This window comes from Zea mays, chromosome 5 (assembly GCF_902167145.1).
Source record: "Zea mays cultivar B73 chromosome 5, Zm-B73-REFERENCE-NAM-5.0, whole genome shotgun sequence".
Classification (NCBI taxonomy): Eukaryota; Viridiplantae; Streptophyta; class Magnoliopsida; order Poales; family Poaceae; genus Zea; species Zea mays.
The window spans coordinates 220542046-220563135 of NC_050100.1; the positions used below are offsets into that span (position 1 = coordinate 220542046).

Consider the following 21090-nt stretch of genomic DNA (forward strand, 5'->3'; position numbering starts at 1 on the left):
ACTGCGCATGATTGATCGCGTCGATGTCCTCTCCTTGTCTGGTTGCTGATATTTATTTACACGCATCAAATCATTACCACACAGCATATGTAAGTAATTTTTTTTTCTCATTTCTTCTTGACAAGCCTTTTTTAATAAGAAAAAAAATGACCATCGGCATCAATACCTAGTGAATAAGGTTATATCGATAACATATAAGGTTAGTGTTAGAGCTCGGTTTCTCACAAATGATTTCCAATGACCATCTCTAACTAAGGTCATTTGGGATAGGGCATCAGTTCTATTCCACGAATTCTACCTATATTCATTTCATTTCTACCTGAAATTCTATCTGTATCTATTTTATTTCCGCCTGAAATTCTATGTATATCCATTTCATTTCCACCCCTAGGGAGGATGATAGTTCAAACGTGAAGGAAGTAAATCAGAGAAACAACATTTTCTTTACTGATCCAACATCATGTTGTAAAAAGAAGGTATGTTTCTCTGGTTTATGATTTGAATAACTAACCAAACATCCAGTATCAGTTGGAGGCCGTGCAACGCTGGGCTAAATAGTGGGTAAACGCCTGCTTGGACTTGCGATACTCTGTGATAAGCTTTGAGACATGTATGGTATCTTCGAATAATTTGCGAGGATCTAAAAATGGCAGTTTCACCCTAGGATAAATTCAAGGACGTAAAACTTTGAAATACAGAGACGTGAACGACGCCCCGGGAGACGTTTAAAGACCTCAGGTATATTTTAATAGAAAGACCACCTGCTAGGACTTCTTTTGTTTCTATGAAAAACAAAATCTAGTCTTTGCCAAACAGGTGTACTTAATAGGTCACCGTGGAAAGCAGGTATGTAATCCTTTTTTCATTCAAATAAATACAATGTTTCATACTAAGAGCCCGATCCCGTTTAGCATTGTTTCGGCTCTGACTTTTCTATGAATACAAGTTAGAGCCCTAACAAACACCTTTTTTAAAACGTCTTGAGGCGAAAAACACCTAAAAGCCAGAGCTATTTCTGTACCACGGAGAAAAAGCCACAAATGGTAGCTTCATCAGCTATGGCTTGAACACTGGCATTTTAATAATGGGAAACGACTCTGACTCTTGGATAAACCGTTTCTACCAAATAATTTACGAAATGGTTTAAACACCACTAAAAAAGTTATTTTCATGAAAAACTAGAGTTAGAGCTGCTTATGGGCAAGCCAAACAAGGACGGACCTACGTTATGGGGAACGGGGCACAGGCCCTACTCAATTTCACTATGCCTTTATTTAGCCTAGCCAAGCTCTACCAAACGGACCCTAAAACTGTTAGTTCAGATAGCATATTTTCCTTTTCGAACTTCATAATCGTTGCTGATGTCCAAAAGGGAACGTATCTGGTGCTCAAAAGGGTACGGTGCTCATATGCACATTTTAAATCTAGTGCATCCATCTTGGATTCAACGACACCAGCTAATTTTACGAAAAACCCCTTCCACCAGGGGAGGAAGGTGGAAGGGGTGCTTCACAAAATTGGTGCCGCTGTTAGATGTAAAATGGATGCACCAGATTTAAAATGTGCACATGAGCATCGTACCCCTTTGAGCACCAGATACGTTCCCTGTCCAAAACAACAATATGTGATTATATTTGAGGTAGTATTACCCTCACATCTTCCTTGTCAGTTTGCTTTTGTTACCATCACACTCGAGATGTCTTTGTTGCAAAAAATTGAATGCTGAAACACACGCACACCTTACAAATCTAGATGAAGTATGTACATACATACATACTCAGTAAGAAGAAGAATTTTTTTTACATGTATAAAATCTATAATTCATATAACGAGTGGTTAAAGAAAATTCAAACAACGGACCACTTTAGCAACAGATCCTAGCGACACCACTGGCATGGGATGGGAGCATATTCATATGCCCCCTATGAGCAAATTTAATATACTCTTACTTTAATAGCTACTTGTATAATGAGATTGTTCTCCCAAAACTATCGATAAAAAGATAGAAACTCCTAAATAAATCGAGTAGATATCTAAACGTGAATTCGAATATGATCTGTCCGTTTCATATTTGTATTTGAGAACATTCAAATCCTTATCGCAACAAAAACTCAATACTCTACTAATAGATATTTGAATTATATCGGTATCTATTCCCATTTTGACCCATGGAGAGGATGGTATGTATGTGTCGTTCTGTGGCGAGGATGCTCTGGGCGGCCGGAGCGATGAGGCAGCGCTGGTGCCGCCTGGAGAGAGCACAGGGGAAGGCCGAAGGCAGGATGGGAGGGAGGGTAGCGGCGCCGGCGCGGTCAGAGTATTCAGCGCTGCGTCCGTCGGCGTCGCGGGTGACCGGGAAAGCAGCCCGCAGGAGAAAAGCACGGCAGGTCGGAGGAGCCGCTGTTGCTTGCACTTTCCCACGCTGCGCTGCAGCGGCGATTCGCCATTGGGCGCATCAGAATCGGCGACGTCAACTCAAGGCAGTGAGAGATCTGCTGCTGCTGCTGTGAGTCAGATGATCAGATCAGTATCAGTAGCCGGGTCAAGACTTTTCCCTGTCGTGGCACTGTGGATTGTGGGAGCAGGTCGGTATGGACTGGCCAGAGCGAGGCTGGTCGAGTGGAGTGAACGGCTGGAGGAGTCGAGGAGAGGTGAGGCGACGGGATGCGACAGTCAAGGGCGGTCGAAGGGCGGCTTGAACGCTGTGGATTGTGACACGGAACGCTCGGGCCCAGTGGTGGCCGGCTGCGTCGCGTGTGCGTGTGCGTGGCGGCGCCAGGAGAAGCCTGTGTTGCCTGCCTACGCAGCTGGAGGCTTTGACACGTCTTATCCGGTTGGGCCGGCCGCGGCTGTAGACCGTAGACGACGAGCAGGGTGTATGAACGGCAACGGGGCGGCCCATACGCATCTGCCACAGTGCCTAGTACAAATGGAGCCTTTTTCATCCTGCGACCGAATTTTTGAATGCCTACTGTTGCTTCTCAGAGGACAGTCAGACAAGACGTACGACCCTACAGTATTGGTAGGCCGCAAGGGAACCCCTTTCCCACCCACACAAACAAGATGGCGGGCCTACAGTTGAACCTCGACCTGAATGAATGGCAGAGCATACTGTATTCAAATAAGGACAGATATGCGACTGTGTAACCAGATGCCAAGATTGAATGAAACAAGATAAATACCTTGATTAGAACATGATCATTCAAAGGCTTCATGTCTTTCATTCACACCATCGGTTTCTAAGATGAATATAGTGCCATCCTGACATCCTCTTTGAGAACCAGATGTCTGGAATCATTCAACGCCGACCTCAGTTCCAGCGTACTTTTGAATATACAGCTTGAACTCCAACCTGAAGTAGTAGCAAATGCGCATGTCAGCACGCGGGTTCTCTTTTCTTCCCAACAAAAAGGCAAAGTTTGCTTGTATTAAGAACTATGACACCACAACACATATACAAATAATTCAGATGGGAACAGAAGTAAACGTGTAGGTTTGTGGGTCAAATAGGCAGTACAAGTGCTTTGACAGCTACATCTTGCAGTACCAGTATGGCTATAACTAGACTAGACTGGTTATATTACAAATAGGTAAGGTATAAAGCTCACTCTGTTTGTTTAAGATGTGATTTTCTTACTCATAAACTGAGATAAAATGACCGCACATGGCTTTCAAGTAAAACCTTTTCTTTTTCTGGCGCGGCCAATTCTAAAGTGGGACAAGGGATACAAAATACTAATGGAATCAGTGAATAGCTACGCCTGCTCACATGGGAATATGTACCCATATATGATAAAGCTGTATTGAAAACAACAGGCACCTAAGATCTGACATGTTCGCAAAGAACATACCTGAATGCTGACATCAACTATCTTATCTCCACTTACCCTTCCTTCTGCAACAGCAACTACCTCACTGCCCTGAGGTATGGACTGAGCAGTCGTAGGATGCAAAATTCCACCAGTTGTCTTCTCTCTTCTCCTCAGAACAGTTTATCTTTACAAGCACTCTATCAGACAAGGGCTTAACCGCTTAAGTGTTGTATACTGCAATGAATAACAAGTCATGGTGTTTCATTCCTGCAACGAGTACAAAAATACTTTCTGGAAAGCAAATGCGGACATCTGTGCCAAGTGAGGAGGCTGCAAGATTTAGCCCAACGACGGCAACCAACAAAATGTTAAGTACTACACATGGGGATTATAATATTGTATTGAACTAAAATGGTAACCAGTTACAGATTAAACATAATTTCTTTACAGACTTTTTGAACATACTGATTGACCCCACATTTACAAATGTTCTCCATAGCAGACTTCACTGCAACACAGAGTCACAGACCATGGAGTCAGGTCCAATTCACCACATGTAAGCATTAATGAAACCACAACCAGACATTATTGTGATTCAGTTCACATCACACATACACCAGAGGTTGGAAGTTTAAGAAGCTAACCATAACCTAACAAACCAGCATCTCCAAACCTCAACCATTTGCCTCTATTTGATCACAATCAAAGCCAAGGGCCACCAACACTCTAATCAGTGACTTCGCCTCGTCAGTCTTCTTCCTCGGCAACAGTGGCGGATCCACGTGGGGGGCAAAGGGGGCCGTGGCCCCCCCTCAATTTTTAGTATCTCTTATATGTAAGTATAGAAAAAAAATGTTTTAGATAGATCAAACTAGTTCTATCCTAGGTCTCTTAGTTGGATCAGTTCAATTCTCCTAATTGTCATCCTTCTTCTCATTCCAGTCTTACATCTATCTATCTGATCCCATTCTTTCCAACATCACTTGAACCAATCTACTCTGATGTCCCGTTCCTGACGCTGCTCGTCGTTGTCATCTTCTCGACGTGTGTTGTCATCCGATCGTGACCCCTTCCGGACGTCCCATCTCTGACAGACAATGAGTTTAGCAAACCAGCGAGCGTTGATTCTCTGCCGGAAAGGTCGCCTGACCATGGTTATTAAAGCGGTAAAACGTTAAAACGTTATGAACCAACTTTTTAACATTTAAACGTTTAAACGAACGTTGAAACGTCTTTTCAGATTTGACATAGAAGTTCAAATATAAAATATGTTCATACATAAGTTGAGTACTTGAGTTCACAAACCAAATAGCATAAAAAGAAACAGATCAAGTTCAACAACACAAGTTCAACCACACAATGCCTCACTATTTGTTGCCATTGAAATTTACTGTGAGCAAATAGAGATTGATTCACTATAAGCAAAATCAACAAATAGGGCCTAAAACAATGGGCGCTGGCTGGTACTATGATCTTGGGCGCTGGCTGCTGGTCTTGCGGAGGGAGGAGGAGGGCGCTGGCTGCTGGCTGCTGGCTGCTGGTCTTGCGGAGGGAGGAGGAGGGCGCTGGTTGCTGGTCTTGCGGTCGCCAGTCGGCCGGCGGTGGCGCAGGCGCGCAGCGGTCTGCTGTGGGCTTGTCCGCCTGTGGGAGGAGGGAGGAGGGGGAGCCGAGGTCAGTGGAGGGCAGCGGCATACCTGTGGGGCGGTCGGCCGGCGGTCTGCTGATGTCTGCTGACTGCTGTGGCGGCGGAGGAGAGGAGGGCGGCCAACTAAGGAGTGCTCCGCGCTGGAGAGGAAGCCTCCACGAGTACGCGCTGGCTGGACCTAAACCCTAAAGGCCCAGGAAAGGCCCACAGATGGGTAAAACGTCCCCAGAACGCGTAAAACACCCTAAAACGTGTTTAGGATGCTTAAACGACGTTTAAACGTCCAAAATGGACGTTCTACGCCAGTTTTCTAAAACGTTCGGACGTTCCAGCTTCTAATCATGTTTTCTCGCTTAAACGACGCTTAAACGTCATTTAAGCGACGTTTTAATAACAATGCGTCTGACCCTGCCTCCTCCCCGATGGACCCACACTTCGAGAAGATCGACAGATCAATATTCGAAAAAGTACACATAGTTTGGATTCGGCCAGCAAAAAGTTAGCAGTATGTTCACTTCTTTTATTAATATAGTTTCCTTTTTGAACTTATATCATATATTGACATGAAATTTAAATTTTATGTAGTACTACTATTTACAAGCTTGCTTAATTTTATGGTAGGGTCTTTTTAGCCCCCGGTGAATTCTCGTCCTGCGTCCGCCGCTGCTCGGCATATGCAGCAGCGCTCAATAAGGCAAAAGCCAATAATAACCGATCCCACTACTCCCGTTCCCCCTGAAAACACCACCACCGAGCTACATTGCCTGGGCACGCACCTTGGGGGCAACGACGGTGGCGGCCCTGGCGACGAGGCTGGACCTCGCCGACGGTCACCGTCGAGAGAAGCAAGTGCGCACCGATGGAGGCCTTCCCCTTCGCAGCGAAGGCTGCGGCACCGACCCCCGCGCCAGAGACCTGCAGCGAACCAGCGATGCCATTCCTCGAGCAGATGAACCCTAGTGGATAGCACAGAGGACAGCACAGCGGAAGCGAGCTGCGGAAGCCGTAGGCTCGTAGCGCAGCCGGACGCGGAAGCGGGCCCGCGGTGTAGTAGCCCTCTTTATCCTGGATGGGCTTCGTACCAGCCCATGAAACTCTGGGCTGAGGAGGCAGTCGTCTCACTGGGACTGGACCTCTGCCTGTTAGTTTAGTTTCCTCGTCGCGCTGGGCCGCCGGCTTCCGCCGTTCCGCGGCGGAGGGAAGCCATGGGCGCCGCCGTCGCAGGGTGGACCGTGGCGGCAGTGCTGCTTCAGGTCGCCGGCCTCTCCCTCTTCCTCTACGGATTCTTCCCCGTGAAGCCCACACTGCGTGGCTTCAGGTCCGCGCCTCTGTGCCTCTGCTTTGGTTTCTCTTGAGTACTGATTGACTCTCTGCCTGTGAAATTTACGGTGTTTGCTCACGTATCGTTGTGAGCAGTGGAGCGGAGAGCTACCGGGTGCCTTCCTGCGGTTCCGTTAGTGCTGGGGAGCAGGAGCCGGCGCTTCCCCCGGATCAGCTCAGATCTCTGTACAGGGTAAGTCGTTGCTACTGTTCCCGTTCCTCGTGTTGGTCCTCCTCGTGCAGCTATGTGTTGCATTGTTATGCTGCTAGGACGAAGCTTGGGAATGTTGAGCCAGTGGATAACTGTGCCCACAGCATTATTAGTGGATACTATGCATTTTCCCCTGAAATTTGAAAATTCTGAACAGGTCGCGTTATCAGTTATGAATTATGATGTTCACCCTTGTTATTTTCTGTACGTCAGGAACTCTCTGGGATCCCTCCTGTGTACGATCGCTTAGTGTTGATGGTATGTCCTGAATTGATATGGATGTTCATTTGGTTCAGCAGCACAGTTCAAATATGTTTTGGCGATATTTTATCTTACCCCCTTTTTAAATTTTTGCCTTTTGAGTTTATGAATGTCAATTTAGGTGATTGATGGACTACCTGCTGAATTTGTACTTGGGAGAGGCAGGAAACCTCCAAGCAAAAAAATGATGGAGTCTATGCCATACACTCAATCTTTGTTAGCTGGCTGCAAAGCAGCAGGTTACCATGCCAAGGCTGCACCTCCCACCGTCACAATGCCTCGACTAAAAGTAAGACTTTTTGTAGAGACACACTTTTATTCAAGTGTTCCACAATACTAACTGTAATTTTTTCTTAGGCTATGGTGTCTGGTGCAATTGGAGGTTTTCTAGATGTAGCATTTAATTTCAATACTCAAGCCTTCTTAGAGGACAATCTTCTTGGTTAGAACCTCTCTGTACCTCCCTACTCATTTCGTACTAATTGCAACTTCTGTTACAGTGTTACTGCCTATAGTTCGTGTATGTCCTTTTGTGTTTTGTATTCCCTGTTGGTATATGTTTCAATGTATGCATCATACTTCACAAATGTGCAGATCAGCTTCATATGATTGGTTTGAAGTTAGTGATGCTGGGAGATGAGACATGGATCAAATTGTTCCCAACCCTATTCACTAGACAAGATGGAGTGAGCAGTTTTTATGTAAGTCTTTTTATCTGTTGCATGTTTTTCATACATATGGTTGAAGGATAATATGATAATGTCTGTCACCTGAGCCTACCAGTTACTTTAGAGATTGCATTATTGCTTCCCTGTTTTATTTTGTAGGAATCTGCCAACATTACTGGAACCACTAGCCAAAAAGCCAGTAGACCAAACATGGGCATGTATTTTAGATTTTGCTTGTAATTGGCCGTTCCATACCATTTGTTCGGCATACTTTTATCCACTATATACCAAAACCTCATTATTCTCCTGATGATGATACAACATTCTCTAATGAGAGCATCAGCTACTTTGGGCTGTACTTGCAAATATATGCATATGCGGTACTTAAGCTTGTCTTGAACTCTTGATGCTGGCCAGTGACAACGTTTTAGTTATTCTTAGCAGTTTAAGTGTTTTATCAATAAAATTTTGTTCAAATGTTTGTAACTATCTGTCAGGTGAAAGATACAGTTGAGGTTGATTTCAACGTTTCACGCCACTTAGAATTTGAGCTTGCTGCAAAAGACTGGAGTGTCTTGGTACGCTTTTGCTCTTAAATTGGTGGCTGTTTCATTTCTTATTCCTTGTGGACTGATAATGTTATGTCTGTAGACTTATACTCATCGACGTGCCTTGCCAAAGACGCTGAAGATGATCCCTAGATCACTCAAACACACACAAAACCCACCGCAAATGTAATGTCTGGCCTAGTATGAACCAGATAGCGCTGACTCCCCACCAAACTTTTGTACATCGTCACATCGACCTCTGATGTTGAGCTCTTCAGCGAGAGCTTAAGTTGGACCTCCATTAGCGTGTGGCATGGGTTACAGGTCCCCATGCCGCCCTTCTCCAACAGCATACGGGTGTACGCAGCTTGCCCCAACGCGATGGAGTCACACCCTTGCTTGACCTCCAACCCGAGATAGAAGGACAAGAGACCAAGGTCGCTCATCCGGAATAGACGACACATCTGCTCCTTGAACGCATCGATATCTGCCGACCTTGCTCTAGGTCATCGACGCCCGCTGCTTGAGGTGTATCGAGCGCTGGTGCAGATGTGTCGCATGTTGTTGGTGTCCTTGGTGAGCTTGGCGTTGATGCTGCATTACTCATGAGTCCTGGCGAGCATGGCATAGGCACTCCGAAGTTAAGCGTAGCGAAAGGGCTTAACAAGATATAGAATCCGCGTTACTCAACTTTTTTGAATCTTAACAAGCTCAATGCTAAAAACAAGAATACATATTTGCATAGCAGATTCTATATCTTATTTATTCGCAATCGAAGAAAGAAGACCAAAAAAATAACATCAAAATAAGTATTCGGATCCATCCCTACTTCTGGCCATGCCATGTATCGTCTGGTTCCGCCTCCTCACCACATCGTTTTGCTAGGGTGTGTACAACATAGTGAGATGGCACTAGATGCCATGCTTGGCGTCGCTGAATGTGCGTGTCGTGAACTCGCCAACATGGTTGGTATGGAGCATGCCCACCTTTTGCCCCGCCTCTGCCTTGGCACGTGCTTGGAGTTCGGTGATGGCCGCCTTATCCTGATCTTTCGACAATAGCAGCACAAGCTACATGAAACGACTCTTGTCGTCGACGACAAGGAGGATCAGTTTATACTCTCTAGGCGTCTCTAGGGTGATTGGACCACACAAGTCCATGTGTACTAGGTCGAATAGATGAGGCACGCGATATTTGTTGCTCGTAGGAAATGGACATCATCGTTGCTTCCCAACCAAACAACACTCGTAGACTTGATCAAATTGGTAGATGGCGACAGTCCGCACACCAGGCCACCCTTCAACATTTCCTTACGCCTCTGGAGCCCGAGATGTCCGAACCTGGCATGCAATTGTCAGGCCACCTTCGAGCTCTAGGATACGAAGCACACGGGCTAAGCGACGCCGATATCAAGGACGTAGAGGCAGTTCATTGAACATCGCACCTTGACCAGCAATCATCGACAATGGTCCTAGATCTCGAGAATGTTGTCCTCGATTAGGACCTTGTGGTCGTCCTCGTCGAGCTAACCCAAGTTGATGATGTTTGTTGTCATCTGGGGATGAAGTAGACGCCAACCAACACTTGGTGCTTGCCGCTCTTGCACTTGGAGAGGACAATGTCATGACCCTTGATGGAAACCATGGAGCCCTCACCAAACCGAACAGTCTCACAGACAACGGTGTCGAGCTCGGAGAAGGCCATGCGCTCCCCCATCATGTGGTTTGTCGTGCCGGTGTTGAGGATCCCTTGTGTGCTCCCACCACCGCCCTTCTCGAGCTGGACGACGAGTTGTTCCTCGTTGAGGTGGATCTCCGACGTTGGGATGGGTGTCGCCTTCATGGGAGGCATCATGTTGTCACTGGCGGATGCCAGCCTCATGAGTGCCACAGGCTCTGGCTTCTCGACGAATGCCCAACGTGTGCTACCTCAACCCTCGATCTAGACGACGAGTCCATCTCCATCTCCTGGCCTAGCAATATCGAGCAACGGTGGGAAGACAGTTGCATCGGTGTCCCTTTGCCCGCCTCTTCTTCAATTTAGGCCATAATGGAGGCAAGACCTAGCATCAACGTCCCTTTAGTGGGCTACCCCTAGCATGGGCCTGCTCACCCCTCTTCTTGCGACATCTACGAGCTCAATGGCTCGTTTTGCTACAATATTTACATTTGTCGGCAGCAATCCGCTTTCCCTTTCGGTTGCCGTCGGTGTTCTGTGGTGACATCAAGCTGCCATTGTATGTGTTGTGTCGGGCACCATGCCCACGACTTGTGTCCGACGATGTTCGATTGTTGCCGGAGCTTCCACTGTTGGAGAGTTGGAGCCACGACACAACACGTGACACCAACTCATCCTCAGTCATGTTCAAGCCAGCTAAGGCTCAGCTAACACTTCTACAACTAAGATCATACCGGTCTTTTGCCCCCTTGAGCCTCCCGGTCAACTCCTCTACAAATAGTGTATTGAGATCAAGAAAGGTTTCGATCCTCATCTAGATTTGCAAATACCTTGGTGGAGTGGCTTGTAGGAATCTGCGCTCGATCTTTAGCTCCAGGTACCCGGCGTCGAGGACCTCCAGCTAATTGATCAGGTCAGTGATGTGCATGCCTAAGTCATCAATGGATTCACCGTCTTTGAACCAAAGCAAATCGAACTCACATTGTAGCGTGTTCGCCTTTGCTTGGCGCATTCATTCCACATCGAGGTGCGTTTTCTTGAGTGTGTTCCATGCGATCTTGGTGGTTGCCTTGCTTGCGATCGCTCCTTGCATCTTCGGAGGTACCCTTGGGGCGATGGCCTCCAGAGCACTGTGGTCGTCGATGTAGTCGGTGGTGTTGGCGTTCACCGCCATCCACTGGCCTCTCATCTGCAGCTTCAACTTCATGTGTGTCGCCCATGAGTAGCAATTGGTCTTAGTCAGCAATGAGTACTGTTCGCTGCAGCCACTCTCCCTCACGACTCGTTGAATCACCAAGTATTGGCCGCCATTGCCAGAGTCGTTCCCTATCGCCTGACGGCGACACGATGATGCTGCATGACTGCAAGCACGACGCCAACAACGTTAGCAGCTCTAGTACCAGTTGTAGGCTTCTACTCACCGGCGTGCCTTGCCTGACACGAAGAAGATGATCCCTGGATCACTCTAACGATCACAAAACTCAACACGAATACTAAAAGGACACAGTGAGTTTTTGGCGCTGCCAAACTACACCGCTATTTAAGTGTAGTCTATTGATCTGTTTATATACACAGTTACAAAAGCTCGTAGCCACAAATCAGGCACCAATCAACAATCAATTAGCTAAGAAAAGAAACTATTTAATCAGCTATCAATTAGCTAAGAAAGGAAAGTAACCAACTCAGCTATCAATTAGTTAGGAAAGGATACTAACAATCACCTAAGAAGGGAACTAGAAACTGAGTTGGATTATGCAATGTCTAATTGCTTGAATTACAACTATACAATGTAGGACTAGTGTTTATATATATATATATATAATAACTTAGCCTCTTTATATATCATTCATTGTCTAGTGGTTATCCATAAGGCTGTTTTGCAGTGTCTTTTTGAAGATTAGTAAACCATTCGCTTTTTGTTTCTTTGGATAATTCCAGGTTCTTCACTATCTAGGCTTAGATCATGTTGGTCATATAGGTGGCCGCCGGAGGTAAACATCTCATTAACTTTCAGGATTTTGGGGGGTTTGACATTATAATTTTGAGTTAAAACTTTGAAATGATAGTGTTTTGATGACCCAAAAGATGAAGGAGATGGATGATGTCATTAGACGGGTGCATGCTGCGAGTCTTCAGGATAATCTGGACAGAACACTTTTGGTCTGTGATTCTTTCTGACAAATAATCTTCTTTTTCTAGTCACGTGCATGCTATATGACAATTGACGACATGTTTCAACATCTGTGGGCCCACCAGCAAATGATGTATTGTCAATTCATGTGTGCATGTTTGACGAAGTTTATCTCTATGTTGCTCTAATTTTCTATTGATCTTTACTGAATTGACACATGTAAGGTTAGCAAGCAAAACTTTTATGTATTCTATCTTCTGGGTTGAATTATATATGTGTGGATTTTTTTTTCTCAAAACATGCACCCAAGAAAATTTCTGATGGTCATTTTGGTGTCTTTCATTATTTCAGGTTGTGGTTAGCGATCATGGCATGACTGATGGGGGTAATCATGGAGGATCTTCATATGAAGAAACTGATTCACTTGCCTTTTTTATAGGACACAGCGTTGAGAGCCCATATTGTTCACCCTATGACCAGAATGAAGCACTTCAAGTAAAGTCTACCTTCTAGTTCACCTTTGGATGTTTGTGTTGCTCAATTTTTGCATATTCTTTCAGCCAAGAAATCATTGTTGCTGTATGTGATATGTTTTCCAGTCAGTAGGCTTTATGTTCTCCCCATTCATGCTGGATAGATAACTACAGTAATCTTAAAGATAGTCCTGACTCCCAAGAGATCAATATACAACTCTGACCTCCTTTGTCAGGTGGATCTTGCCCCAACTCTTGCTCTTCTATTTGGTGTACCAATTCCGAAGAATAGTTTTGGTGTCGTGCTTCCAAAGCTTTTAAATTCGTTGACAGGTGATTTTATTTTTACATTCTATTTTAGGTGCATTAAGGTTCATCATGAATCAGAAGGAATAGATAGTTTATGGTCGTGAACTTGAAATTATTTTAATAAGTTTTTTCCAGGGATAATTCTTGGTGGCATCATAATATTGAATTAGTTACCAATTATATGATTAAATACTCTTAGCTTTCACTGTTCGGAGATGATGAGTGCATCTTGTTTCAGATGACCAGAAACTAAGGATGTTAGAGCTTAACTCATGGCAAATCTTAAGATTGCTGCAAGCACAAGTGTCTGCTTTCTGCCTTGAAGATTGTATTAATGTGGAGAGCAGTATTGAACTTGACATCCTTCCTGAATCTATTGAGCAAAAGTTATGTTTTTTACTTTCTAAAGCCATTTCTTCTCATCAGTCTTCACGTCTTCATCGAGGTTCTGATTTCAAGTGAGCCTCTGCAGACAATCTCCTTAAGCTGTTATATCTTTGTTCATCATTGCTTAAAAAGAATTTGTTTCAGGTCTGTTGAAGCCGGGTACTATGGGACTGCTGCAGATAACTACCACACCTTCTTAAGAAATGCGAGTGAGTGGTTGTCTCACAGAGCAACCGATGTAATTTTACTATCTTTGCAGATTTGTACCGCAGTTTCAAGTAGCTTTCTGCTAGGTTTTCCTTTCTTAAGAATGACTTGTTTTCTTTTATTACAGAAACCATTATATTTACTTGTCTCTGCAATCATGTTGATGACAATGTCATGCCTTTTCCTCATGGGTACTGTGTCTTACCTATTTAAGGGACGATCTCTGAGTCAAGCTGATCACCATTCAGAGTCATATTTGGATCAACGCTGGCACCTTGATGAGGTTCTCGTTCTTGCTGGGATGTTTCTCTATGTCATCAGTCTTGGCTCAAGTTCTTTTGTGGAAGAAGAGCAGTATACATGGCACTTCCTCACTTCTACTCTGTATCTAATATTTCTGGCCAAGGCAGTTCAGTCAATGCTAAAAGGATCAAATCCAACACTTGGTCATAAAGCAGAAGGAAATAGCTTTGACAGAAGTAGCTTTTTCTATGCTACAAGCTATGAATTAACACCAGGCAAGAGAAATGGTTACAAGTTATGTACTATCCTTGTTGTTCTTGTTGCTGGAAGAGTTATAAGAGCTTGGCATCAAGGTGGAATCAACTGGGTTCACTTTCCTGATATTTCCAAGTTACTGGCGCAAGCTGACCCTTCTGTTGTAAAGTCTCTTCAGATTATCTCAGTTCTTGCAGTTGTGGTATTGTTTTCAATTTCACTCACTTTACTCAGAGCAAGACCAGAGTTTGTTATAGGAGTATGGTTGACCCACATTTCTTGTGGATTTTTGGTCCTACTGCATGTTTGGGGAAATCATATTGGTACTTCATTACCAATTAACCATACCACAGCATCGGTAGCTCGACAATTTTATGTCATTGCTAGTGTTTCAGTATCTGTCACTGTTCTTGCTTCACCTTGGGTATTTCCAATATTTTCTAGGGAAGCAAAATCACCGTCCTCTGGTTCTAGTCCTGTAAAGGCAATACATGGCATCAGAAAATCACTTGTTCTCACTGGAATGACATACACAGCGTTCTGGGGCCTTCTGCAATTGCTTCTTCAACAACCAATCAATGCAATTCCTCTTTTCCTCATTTTATTGCAAACAGTCTCGAGTGCAGTTCATTTTTCTCTGGACAAAACATTACATAAACAATGGGTACAGGTAAATATTTTGAATATTCTTGATACTCTTTGGCTCTTTGCTGGATCAGTATGATGTTTTCATTTTTGAAACTTGTGGCAGCAGGGAAATTGTTGTTTTTTATTGGCTTACTGTTGGCAATAAACCGTGTAGGTTGTGGCAATGCATTTCTTGGGAATGGCTGGTCACTTCGGTCTTGGGAATACAAATAGCCTTGCCAGCATTGATGTTGCGGGAGCTTTCATTGTAAGTTTTTTAACCAAGAATGCCTCAAGGTTCCTTTTCTCCGTTTCCTTCTGACTTGACTGATGAATTTTGACAGGGCATTTCAAGTTACTCCACAGTTCTTTCTGGTATACTGATGTTTATGATAACATATGCATCACCTCTCATGTTATACCTTGGGTTGGTCCTTCATGCATCGGTGAAAGATGTCGATGATGCCTCCAATCTACGGCAGCTGAAATGGAGCTATATTCTAGACAAAATTGTCACATTGCCATGTTTGTTTCCTTTGCTCATCAATTCTCTTGCGTTGACTTCATACACCATTGTTTTGCTAGCCATGAGGAATCACTTATTTGTTTGGAGCGTATTCTCACCAAAGTAAGTATCGAATAAATGTCTTACGAATAAAACTCTGGTCACTTTTCTGTTTTACATAGAGTACTCTGTTTCGAAAACATATTGACCATCAGTTCCTAGAAATCCGTATAATTGTGAGATTTATTTATGTTGTTTGGTTCACCATAAAAAGTATTTCCCAGTACATTAGTATAGAATTCACATATGTTGAACTATATGAATTTGTAGAAATTTATTGTCGAAGATAGAAGAAATACTTGACTTGGGACAGTGCTAGAATGACAACTTTTTTTTTGAAATGGAGTACAATGTTTTGTATATTATATAAATGTACGATATGGTTTCTCTGTAAGCATCGTATGCTGGAAGATAAATTTTGATGCGAAAATGGCATCCTAGTCCTTGATTCCCCTGTCATCTTCTAAAAGCGCATAAGCAATAGAAGTGGCCAGGATGTTCCCGCTTGTAGAACCGTTAACCCGTAATAGATTTCGTACAGGATCGGATATGCATGTTCTGTTTTATATGCTAAACGTACAATTTCACTGTTAGCTGACCCACTCAAATTCCAAAATGCCAACAGGTACCTCTATGCCTGCGCAGCAACAGTGTGCACATATGTCGGAGTATCCATCATAGCTATGACTGCATTATACAGTTGTGCTGTTTTCAAGTTCAGGGCGAGAAGCTACAGGGATAAATCCCTGTAATCAGACTAATGATTAGCTGTTCTGATTTAATGGACATTTGTAAGAATTCAGAAAGGGAGGGTATCTTGGCCTATTCTCTCGTTGTACAACAACATCGTACTCACATGTTTCCAGACCACCATGCAATCCCTGCAAGGGTCTATACACATTTCTCGTTCTCTTTGCTAATCGTATTGGATTAAGTTTGTCCTGGACACATGACGTAAGCACGTTCAAGATGAACAGGGGGTATGGAGTACATTGTAGCCTGAGTCCTGTTTCGATTGAGAGATCCATGTTAACCATTTCCGCATATGGATCTGGGCATTAAGCCCTAAATACGTATGCCGTGTATCATCTGTTAAGAACAATGCTAGGAATTTCTGATAGCAATTAGAGCATTGTATATTCCTGCGAAGGGGTGAAACACATGCGAGCGAATTTATTCAAATGAATCGAAATATTTACAATCACACTGATATACCAATGTTGCGCGGGAGGGCTTATGTACATCGGTTCTTGATTGTCGGATACAGCTGGTATTGGCAAATAGATGGTGGTGTGTCCATTCATACCTTTAGATTATATGGGTGAGATACTGTCGAACAGCCCCATATTGCTCATCACCAGTAACTGATGTCGCTGTTAAATCAATCAACGAACTTGCAGCCTATTTACATCATAATCTAAGCACGCCACGGAGTTTGGCAACTTTTTTCATCTTCGGTTGATCTTTAGAAACGGAGAGGCCACAGCCACACAATGTTTGCATATTTGCACCGTCCAGGTCCAGCCATGACTAGTCACAGAAACTTGGATATTACACGACAGGATGTCCAGAAGGCTGCAGTTGCTGCTTGCACAATCGCAGGATTCTGGTAGATACTGTGCATGGACAACAGGGAATTAGTATGCGCAAGTTACACGACTACAGCAATACTATTTAACACCTGCAGGTTTAATGGAATTTGGAAACTTATCGCTACATGACTATATCTCCCTAGACGATGATACAATAATTCAAGTGCTTGCAAATTGAAATGTGGGGGAGATGCTCACGATGTAAATACCATTACAATCTAAGTTTCTGGGAATCAAATCTCCCTAAATTCAGAAACTGTTACAGTCTAAGTTCCTGAATAGGCGGAGGTACTAAAATACAATTCTATAATCAAGCTGACGCTAGCAATCTAAGTTATTCGAATCTAATCTCTACCAATTCAGAAACTAAAAGGGTCACAGCACTGCAGAGTGATAATGCCCAGCTGCCCTGATGTCCCTCTCTCACTGGGAAGAAAGGCTGAATCAGCTGAAGGATCTTTATATTATATTGCCATTTGCCAAGCAGCCTAGTGAATAGTGAAGCTTGCCCACACTATATCGAATTGACTTTAAGATTATCTGTAACCTAGTCTGAAGACGCTATTTTGCATACTTATATTGAAATCATCATCGAGTTCTGTCAGAATGCTTCTGCTATTCTACAGAAATAAAAGATAAGGCAATGACCAGAGGAATTCAACATTCCTTGGCATGATCTATGCAATACTTTACTAGGATTATGTCACAGGAGTTGTATCCACAATTGCTTATTACTTATTAGCGTGGGTAACTTACCCAATAGCCGTCGCGCTCCATGATGCTATATTATAAACAACTTTCGTTCCATCCCATGCCTTCTGCAGTTTGCTTTTCCTCTTTTTAGCTGAAAATGTCTTGCTAAGAGCTGACAAAATTAATTGGGGAGTCTTCATCAGGATTTCATGTAATAAGTAATAATCAAACTCATCTCAAATAATGGAACACTGTTAACCTTGTTGAAGTTGGTTGGGTGTCAGGTCCTGCATAACATGAATTTTTTGTGCCATCAATACTATGAAGATTCCCAAAAATCAACAGGTGATATAAAACCCTTTCAGTGATGATAATCGCAATCGATGAATGGAAACGAGAAAAGTAGAGACATGCCTTCCCAAATTATTATGACAGCAGAACAAACTACAGTAAAACTAGCAGGGAGAAAACACAGAATGGAGATTATGCTGGCTTGAGAACTATCAGCAGTCATACAATTCATCTAACACAAAGAACATATAGACAAATAAAATGTACTTATGTACATGAGCACATAGAAAGTGAACTGCGCTTTATATACCTTAGTTTGTTTCAGCGACAGCAAGTATGCAGCCATGAAGCATGCAATACCATCGACTATGTCCTCTTGCTTAACAAGAACATATCCGTCCTCTGAATCATCACTAACGTTCATACTCTTATCATCCCATATATCTGCCGCACTTATAATATCCCATGATACTGTTTCATCCACTGTTACAAGAGCAATTTTAGAACTGTTCAGTTGGTAGGTTTGATTGGACTGTGTATACAAATGGGGGTTTCTAAATTGTGGGCAAGACAGTGCATGCATGCATTACAAAAATAATCACGGTTAAATTCTGAATCCAGCAAAGGGTAATCATGCACAGCAAATGCACCTGCACCATGTTGATATACTGACTTCTGAAGAGTATCTAGCTTCTCGAGAAATTCAGGCGATTGAACCCTTGATTTCAGAAGATTGCATAGCTGCAAGTTAATGAAGATGCAAAAAACTTAGGGCAACTTGAAAAAATAAAACGATGAGCACAGTGAAAGCCTAAACTTACTTATGCTATCATCAATATGTAACATACATGGCTGCCACAAATCTGTTTAGACCACAGTTGAAGTGCCAGAGAAAACAGTTTAGCTCAAACTGATGACCAGGAAAACAGAATTTAATTGGTATAAGCTTCACACCAAGAATAGTCTGGATCCATGTTGCACAAGGAATTCATTGTAACCCATCAAACTACTCCAAAGTCTATGAATTGTCTGCTATTTATTTATTTGCTAAATCCATGAAGTGAAAAACTCTGGAATTACAAATCAGTTACCAAAATTCGTAGCAACTACCAAGTTCATGGCGTCATCTGCTATGCAATCTCATTTAAATCTTCCCACTACATATAGCAACTGCTTCGCTGCCAAGTTTGAGCTTCAGGTGGCGTTTGGTTGTTGGGATATGAAGGCTGGGATAGGGATATAACAACCCAACAGCCCTTCAACCCATGTTTGGTTTGTGGGTTTGGAAAAACACACTGGTTCAGGTTTGGGATACCAAGGTGTCGTAACCCAGAGAATACATCCCAACAGAGAGGGTGGGTTATGAACATGATAAGGGTCCATGCAAAGTGGAGATCGATTCAGCCAGCCACTGCTGCTGACATCGCACAACGCCCCGTGCGTGGATCGTGGATGGACGGAGCTCCGACGACGGCGTTCATCAGCAAGTTGACCCATATCCCTCCCTAGCTCTCAGTCCCCGCCAGCAGTCTCTATGCGCCAGTGTGGTCGAGCTCCATGGCGTTGCCGACTACCGTCTCCGCGGTGAGGCCAAAGCATTGCTCCGTCCAGAAGGTTCTCTGGACTCTAGTAGATCTTGGGTCACAATATCTTCACCAGGTTTGTGGGTTCGTCCCATGGATGCTCTTCGCAAGGGGTCCGTGCAGTTCGCCATCGCTTAAGTGCCCGCACCGAGGGGGGCTTCGGTAGCGGTGAGGCCGTCGTGGTGGACAGCGAGAGGCAGTGGTGCTTGCAAAAGCCAACCACTAGCCAGCGGGCTTTCCGTCAAGCAAGTAAGCAACACCGAGAAGGTAACATGCCACTGATGCATGTTGTTGCTTTTGATTTTTATTCTCTTTTTCTTTGGGTATTTTGACTTTTCAAAGAATATTTCTCAATCCTTAACCCAGTGGTAAACAAACATGGAAAATGTATTACATACTATCATACTGATACATGTATTCCTAACCAAGCCTTATATATACCAGTATGTATCCCTATCCCCAATCCAATCTGTATCCAAACGCCATACTCATCTGCTGACTCAGCACGTAATACCACAAAACAGCAAGACAATCATTGAGGCGCGACCACTCCATTTGTAGCAATTTCATGTAGATCTGAGCTAGTCCCGGGCGCAGCAACCTCCGGTTCAGCTTAATCACTTAAGCTACTCTCATCCACATATCAGGAAACGCCTAACTGCCGCAAACTAACCCCGTCAGGCGTCAATCGAGCCACCAGCACGAATACCCGAACCCAAATTGCTACGAACCCTCAGGCAACAACAAAGTACGAGATGCACAGCGAGATCTCCTCCCCTCACCTCGTCCGCCTCGTAGTCGGCCTCCGAGGGCGGTGGGGGCGGCGCCCTCTCGACCCCGCCGCTGTCGCCGCTGCCCTCCTCCTCCTCCTCCTCCTCCTCCACCTCCACCTCCTTGAAGCTTGCCCCCTCCGCAGCCGTCCCCAGACCGTCCTCATGCATCATCTCGAGCGCGCGCTGGCACTGCTCCAGCACCGTCTCAAGCGTCCTCCGCCGCAGCTTCAGCTCCTCCGGCGGCGTCCGCCTCGCCTCGGCCGGAGGAGGAGAAGGAAGCGCGGACGAGGAGGCCGGCTCCATCGCAACCAAACCCTAGTCGCGCGGCGACCGGTGGCTTGTCTCGCTTCGCAAACACCCGACCCGGACGGCGAAGAGGGGACTAGGGGAGGGAGACGTGCGTGTCGCTGTGTCCGTGGCGGACCTTTCCGTCCGGGCGTGTTGTTTTTGGTGGCGGCTTGCTGGCGATAGGGATAACCCGGCCGGTTGTGTCGTTACGAAGCTAGGACACGGCGGTGGGCTGCTGCCTGGTGGCCGTGGGTGGTGGTGTGGTGTTGCCCGCACGCTGCGTGCTACTGAGTGGTGGGGACAAGATGAGTGGGGGTCCACGTGTCATGGGCTCGTTGGGGTTTGCTGTGCCATCGTCGGTGGAAAAACTTACTCGTAGTTAAATTATTACTGCTGGCAAATGGTTGGGTAGTTCAGTAATGAGTGTGAGAGGCACGCTAATGGTAACAATCATTGGATAGGAACAGATAATGCATGTCCAATACTAAAATGAGATGACTTGTGGGCCCAGATTCTCTTTTTCTAAGATGG

At 44.6% G+C, this 21090-nt stretch overlaps 2 protein-coding genes and 1 long non-coding RNA gene across 6 annotated transcripts; 1 reads left to right on the plus strand and 2 right to left on the minus strand.

Moving 5' to 3' along the window:
• Positions 1-4180: 4180 nt before the first annotated feature.
• LOC103627821 (uncharacterized) lies at positions 4181-6573 on the minus strand (the record flags this gene model as incomplete). Its single annotated transcript, XR_004849297.1, has 2 exons — positions 4181-4957; positions 6234-6573. It is a non-coding gene; the product is annotated as an uncharacterized lncRNA (long non-coding RNA).
• LOC103627820 (GPI ethanolamine phosphate transferase 2) lies at positions 6196-16411 on the plus strand. 4 transcript variants are annotated; one of them, XM_008648130.3, is made up of 17 exons: positions 6196-6775; positions 6874-6970; positions 7202-7246; positions 7371-7538; positions 7607-7691; positions 7844-7950; positions 8415-8495; positions 12081-12133; positions 12209-12302; positions 12625-12768; positions 12983-13079; positions 13294-13513; positions 13587-13680; positions 13777-14817; positions 14950-15042; positions 15119-15402; positions 15965-16411. In XM_008648130.3, exons 1-17 carry the CDS (start codon positions 6663-6665, stop codon positions 16089-16091), a joined length of 2943 nt encoding a protein of 980 aa, XP_008646352.1. In that variant the 5' UTR covers positions 6196-6662; the 3' UTR covers positions 16092-16411. The 4 variants fall into 4 exon arrangements, 3 of the variants coding, with proteins under 3 accessions (XP_008646352.1, XP_008646353.1, XP_008646354.1); XM_008648131.4 differs by having other exon boundaries at positions 6484-6775; positions 15119-15299; positions 15965-16342; XM_008648132.3 differs by having other exon boundaries at positions 6505-6775; positions 7352-7538; positions 15965-16379.
• Positions 16412-16486: 75 nt separating this feature from the next.
• Positions 16487-20941, minus strand: LOC103627822 (MADS box interactor-like). Its single transcript, XM_008648134.4, has 6 exons — positions 20281-20941; positions 18566-18656; positions 18226-18398; positions 17884-17911; positions 17688-17796; positions 16487-16955 (listed from the first exon to the last, which is right to left on the minus strand). The coding sequence occupies exons 1-6, from the start codon at positions 20572-20574 to the stop codon at positions 16874-16876; spliced, it is 777 nt and encodes a 258-aa protein (XP_008646356.1). The 5' UTR covers positions 20575-20941; the 3' UTR covers positions 16487-16873.
• Positions 20942-21090: the final 149 nt, after the last annotated feature.

Coding starts and splice junctions, on each gene's coding strand:
- LOC103627820 (XM_008648130.3), top strand. CDS start 6,663: ATGGGCGCCGCCGTCGCAGGGTGGACCGTGGCGGCAGTGCTGCTTCAG. Junction 6,776..6,873: donor CCCACACTGCGTGGCTTCAG/GTCCGCGCCTCT, acceptor CGTTGTGAGCAG/TGGAGCGGAGAGCTACCGGG. Junction 6,971..7,201: donor AGCTCAGATCTCTGTACAGG/GTAAGTCGTTGC, acceptor TCTGTACGTCAG/GAACTCTCTGGGATCCCTCC.
- LOC103627822 (XM_008648134.4), bottom strand. CDS start 20,574: ATGGAGCCGGCCTCCTCGTCCGCGCTTCCTTCTCCTCCTCCGGCCGAG. Junction 18,657..20,280: donor CCGACTACGAGGCGGACGAG/GTGAGGGGAGGA, acceptor ATTAACTTGCAG/CTATGCAATCTTCTGAAATC. Junction 18,399..18,565: donor AGTATATCAACATGGTGCAG/GTGCATTTGCTG, acceptor CTCTTGTAACAG/TGGATGAAACAGTATCATGG.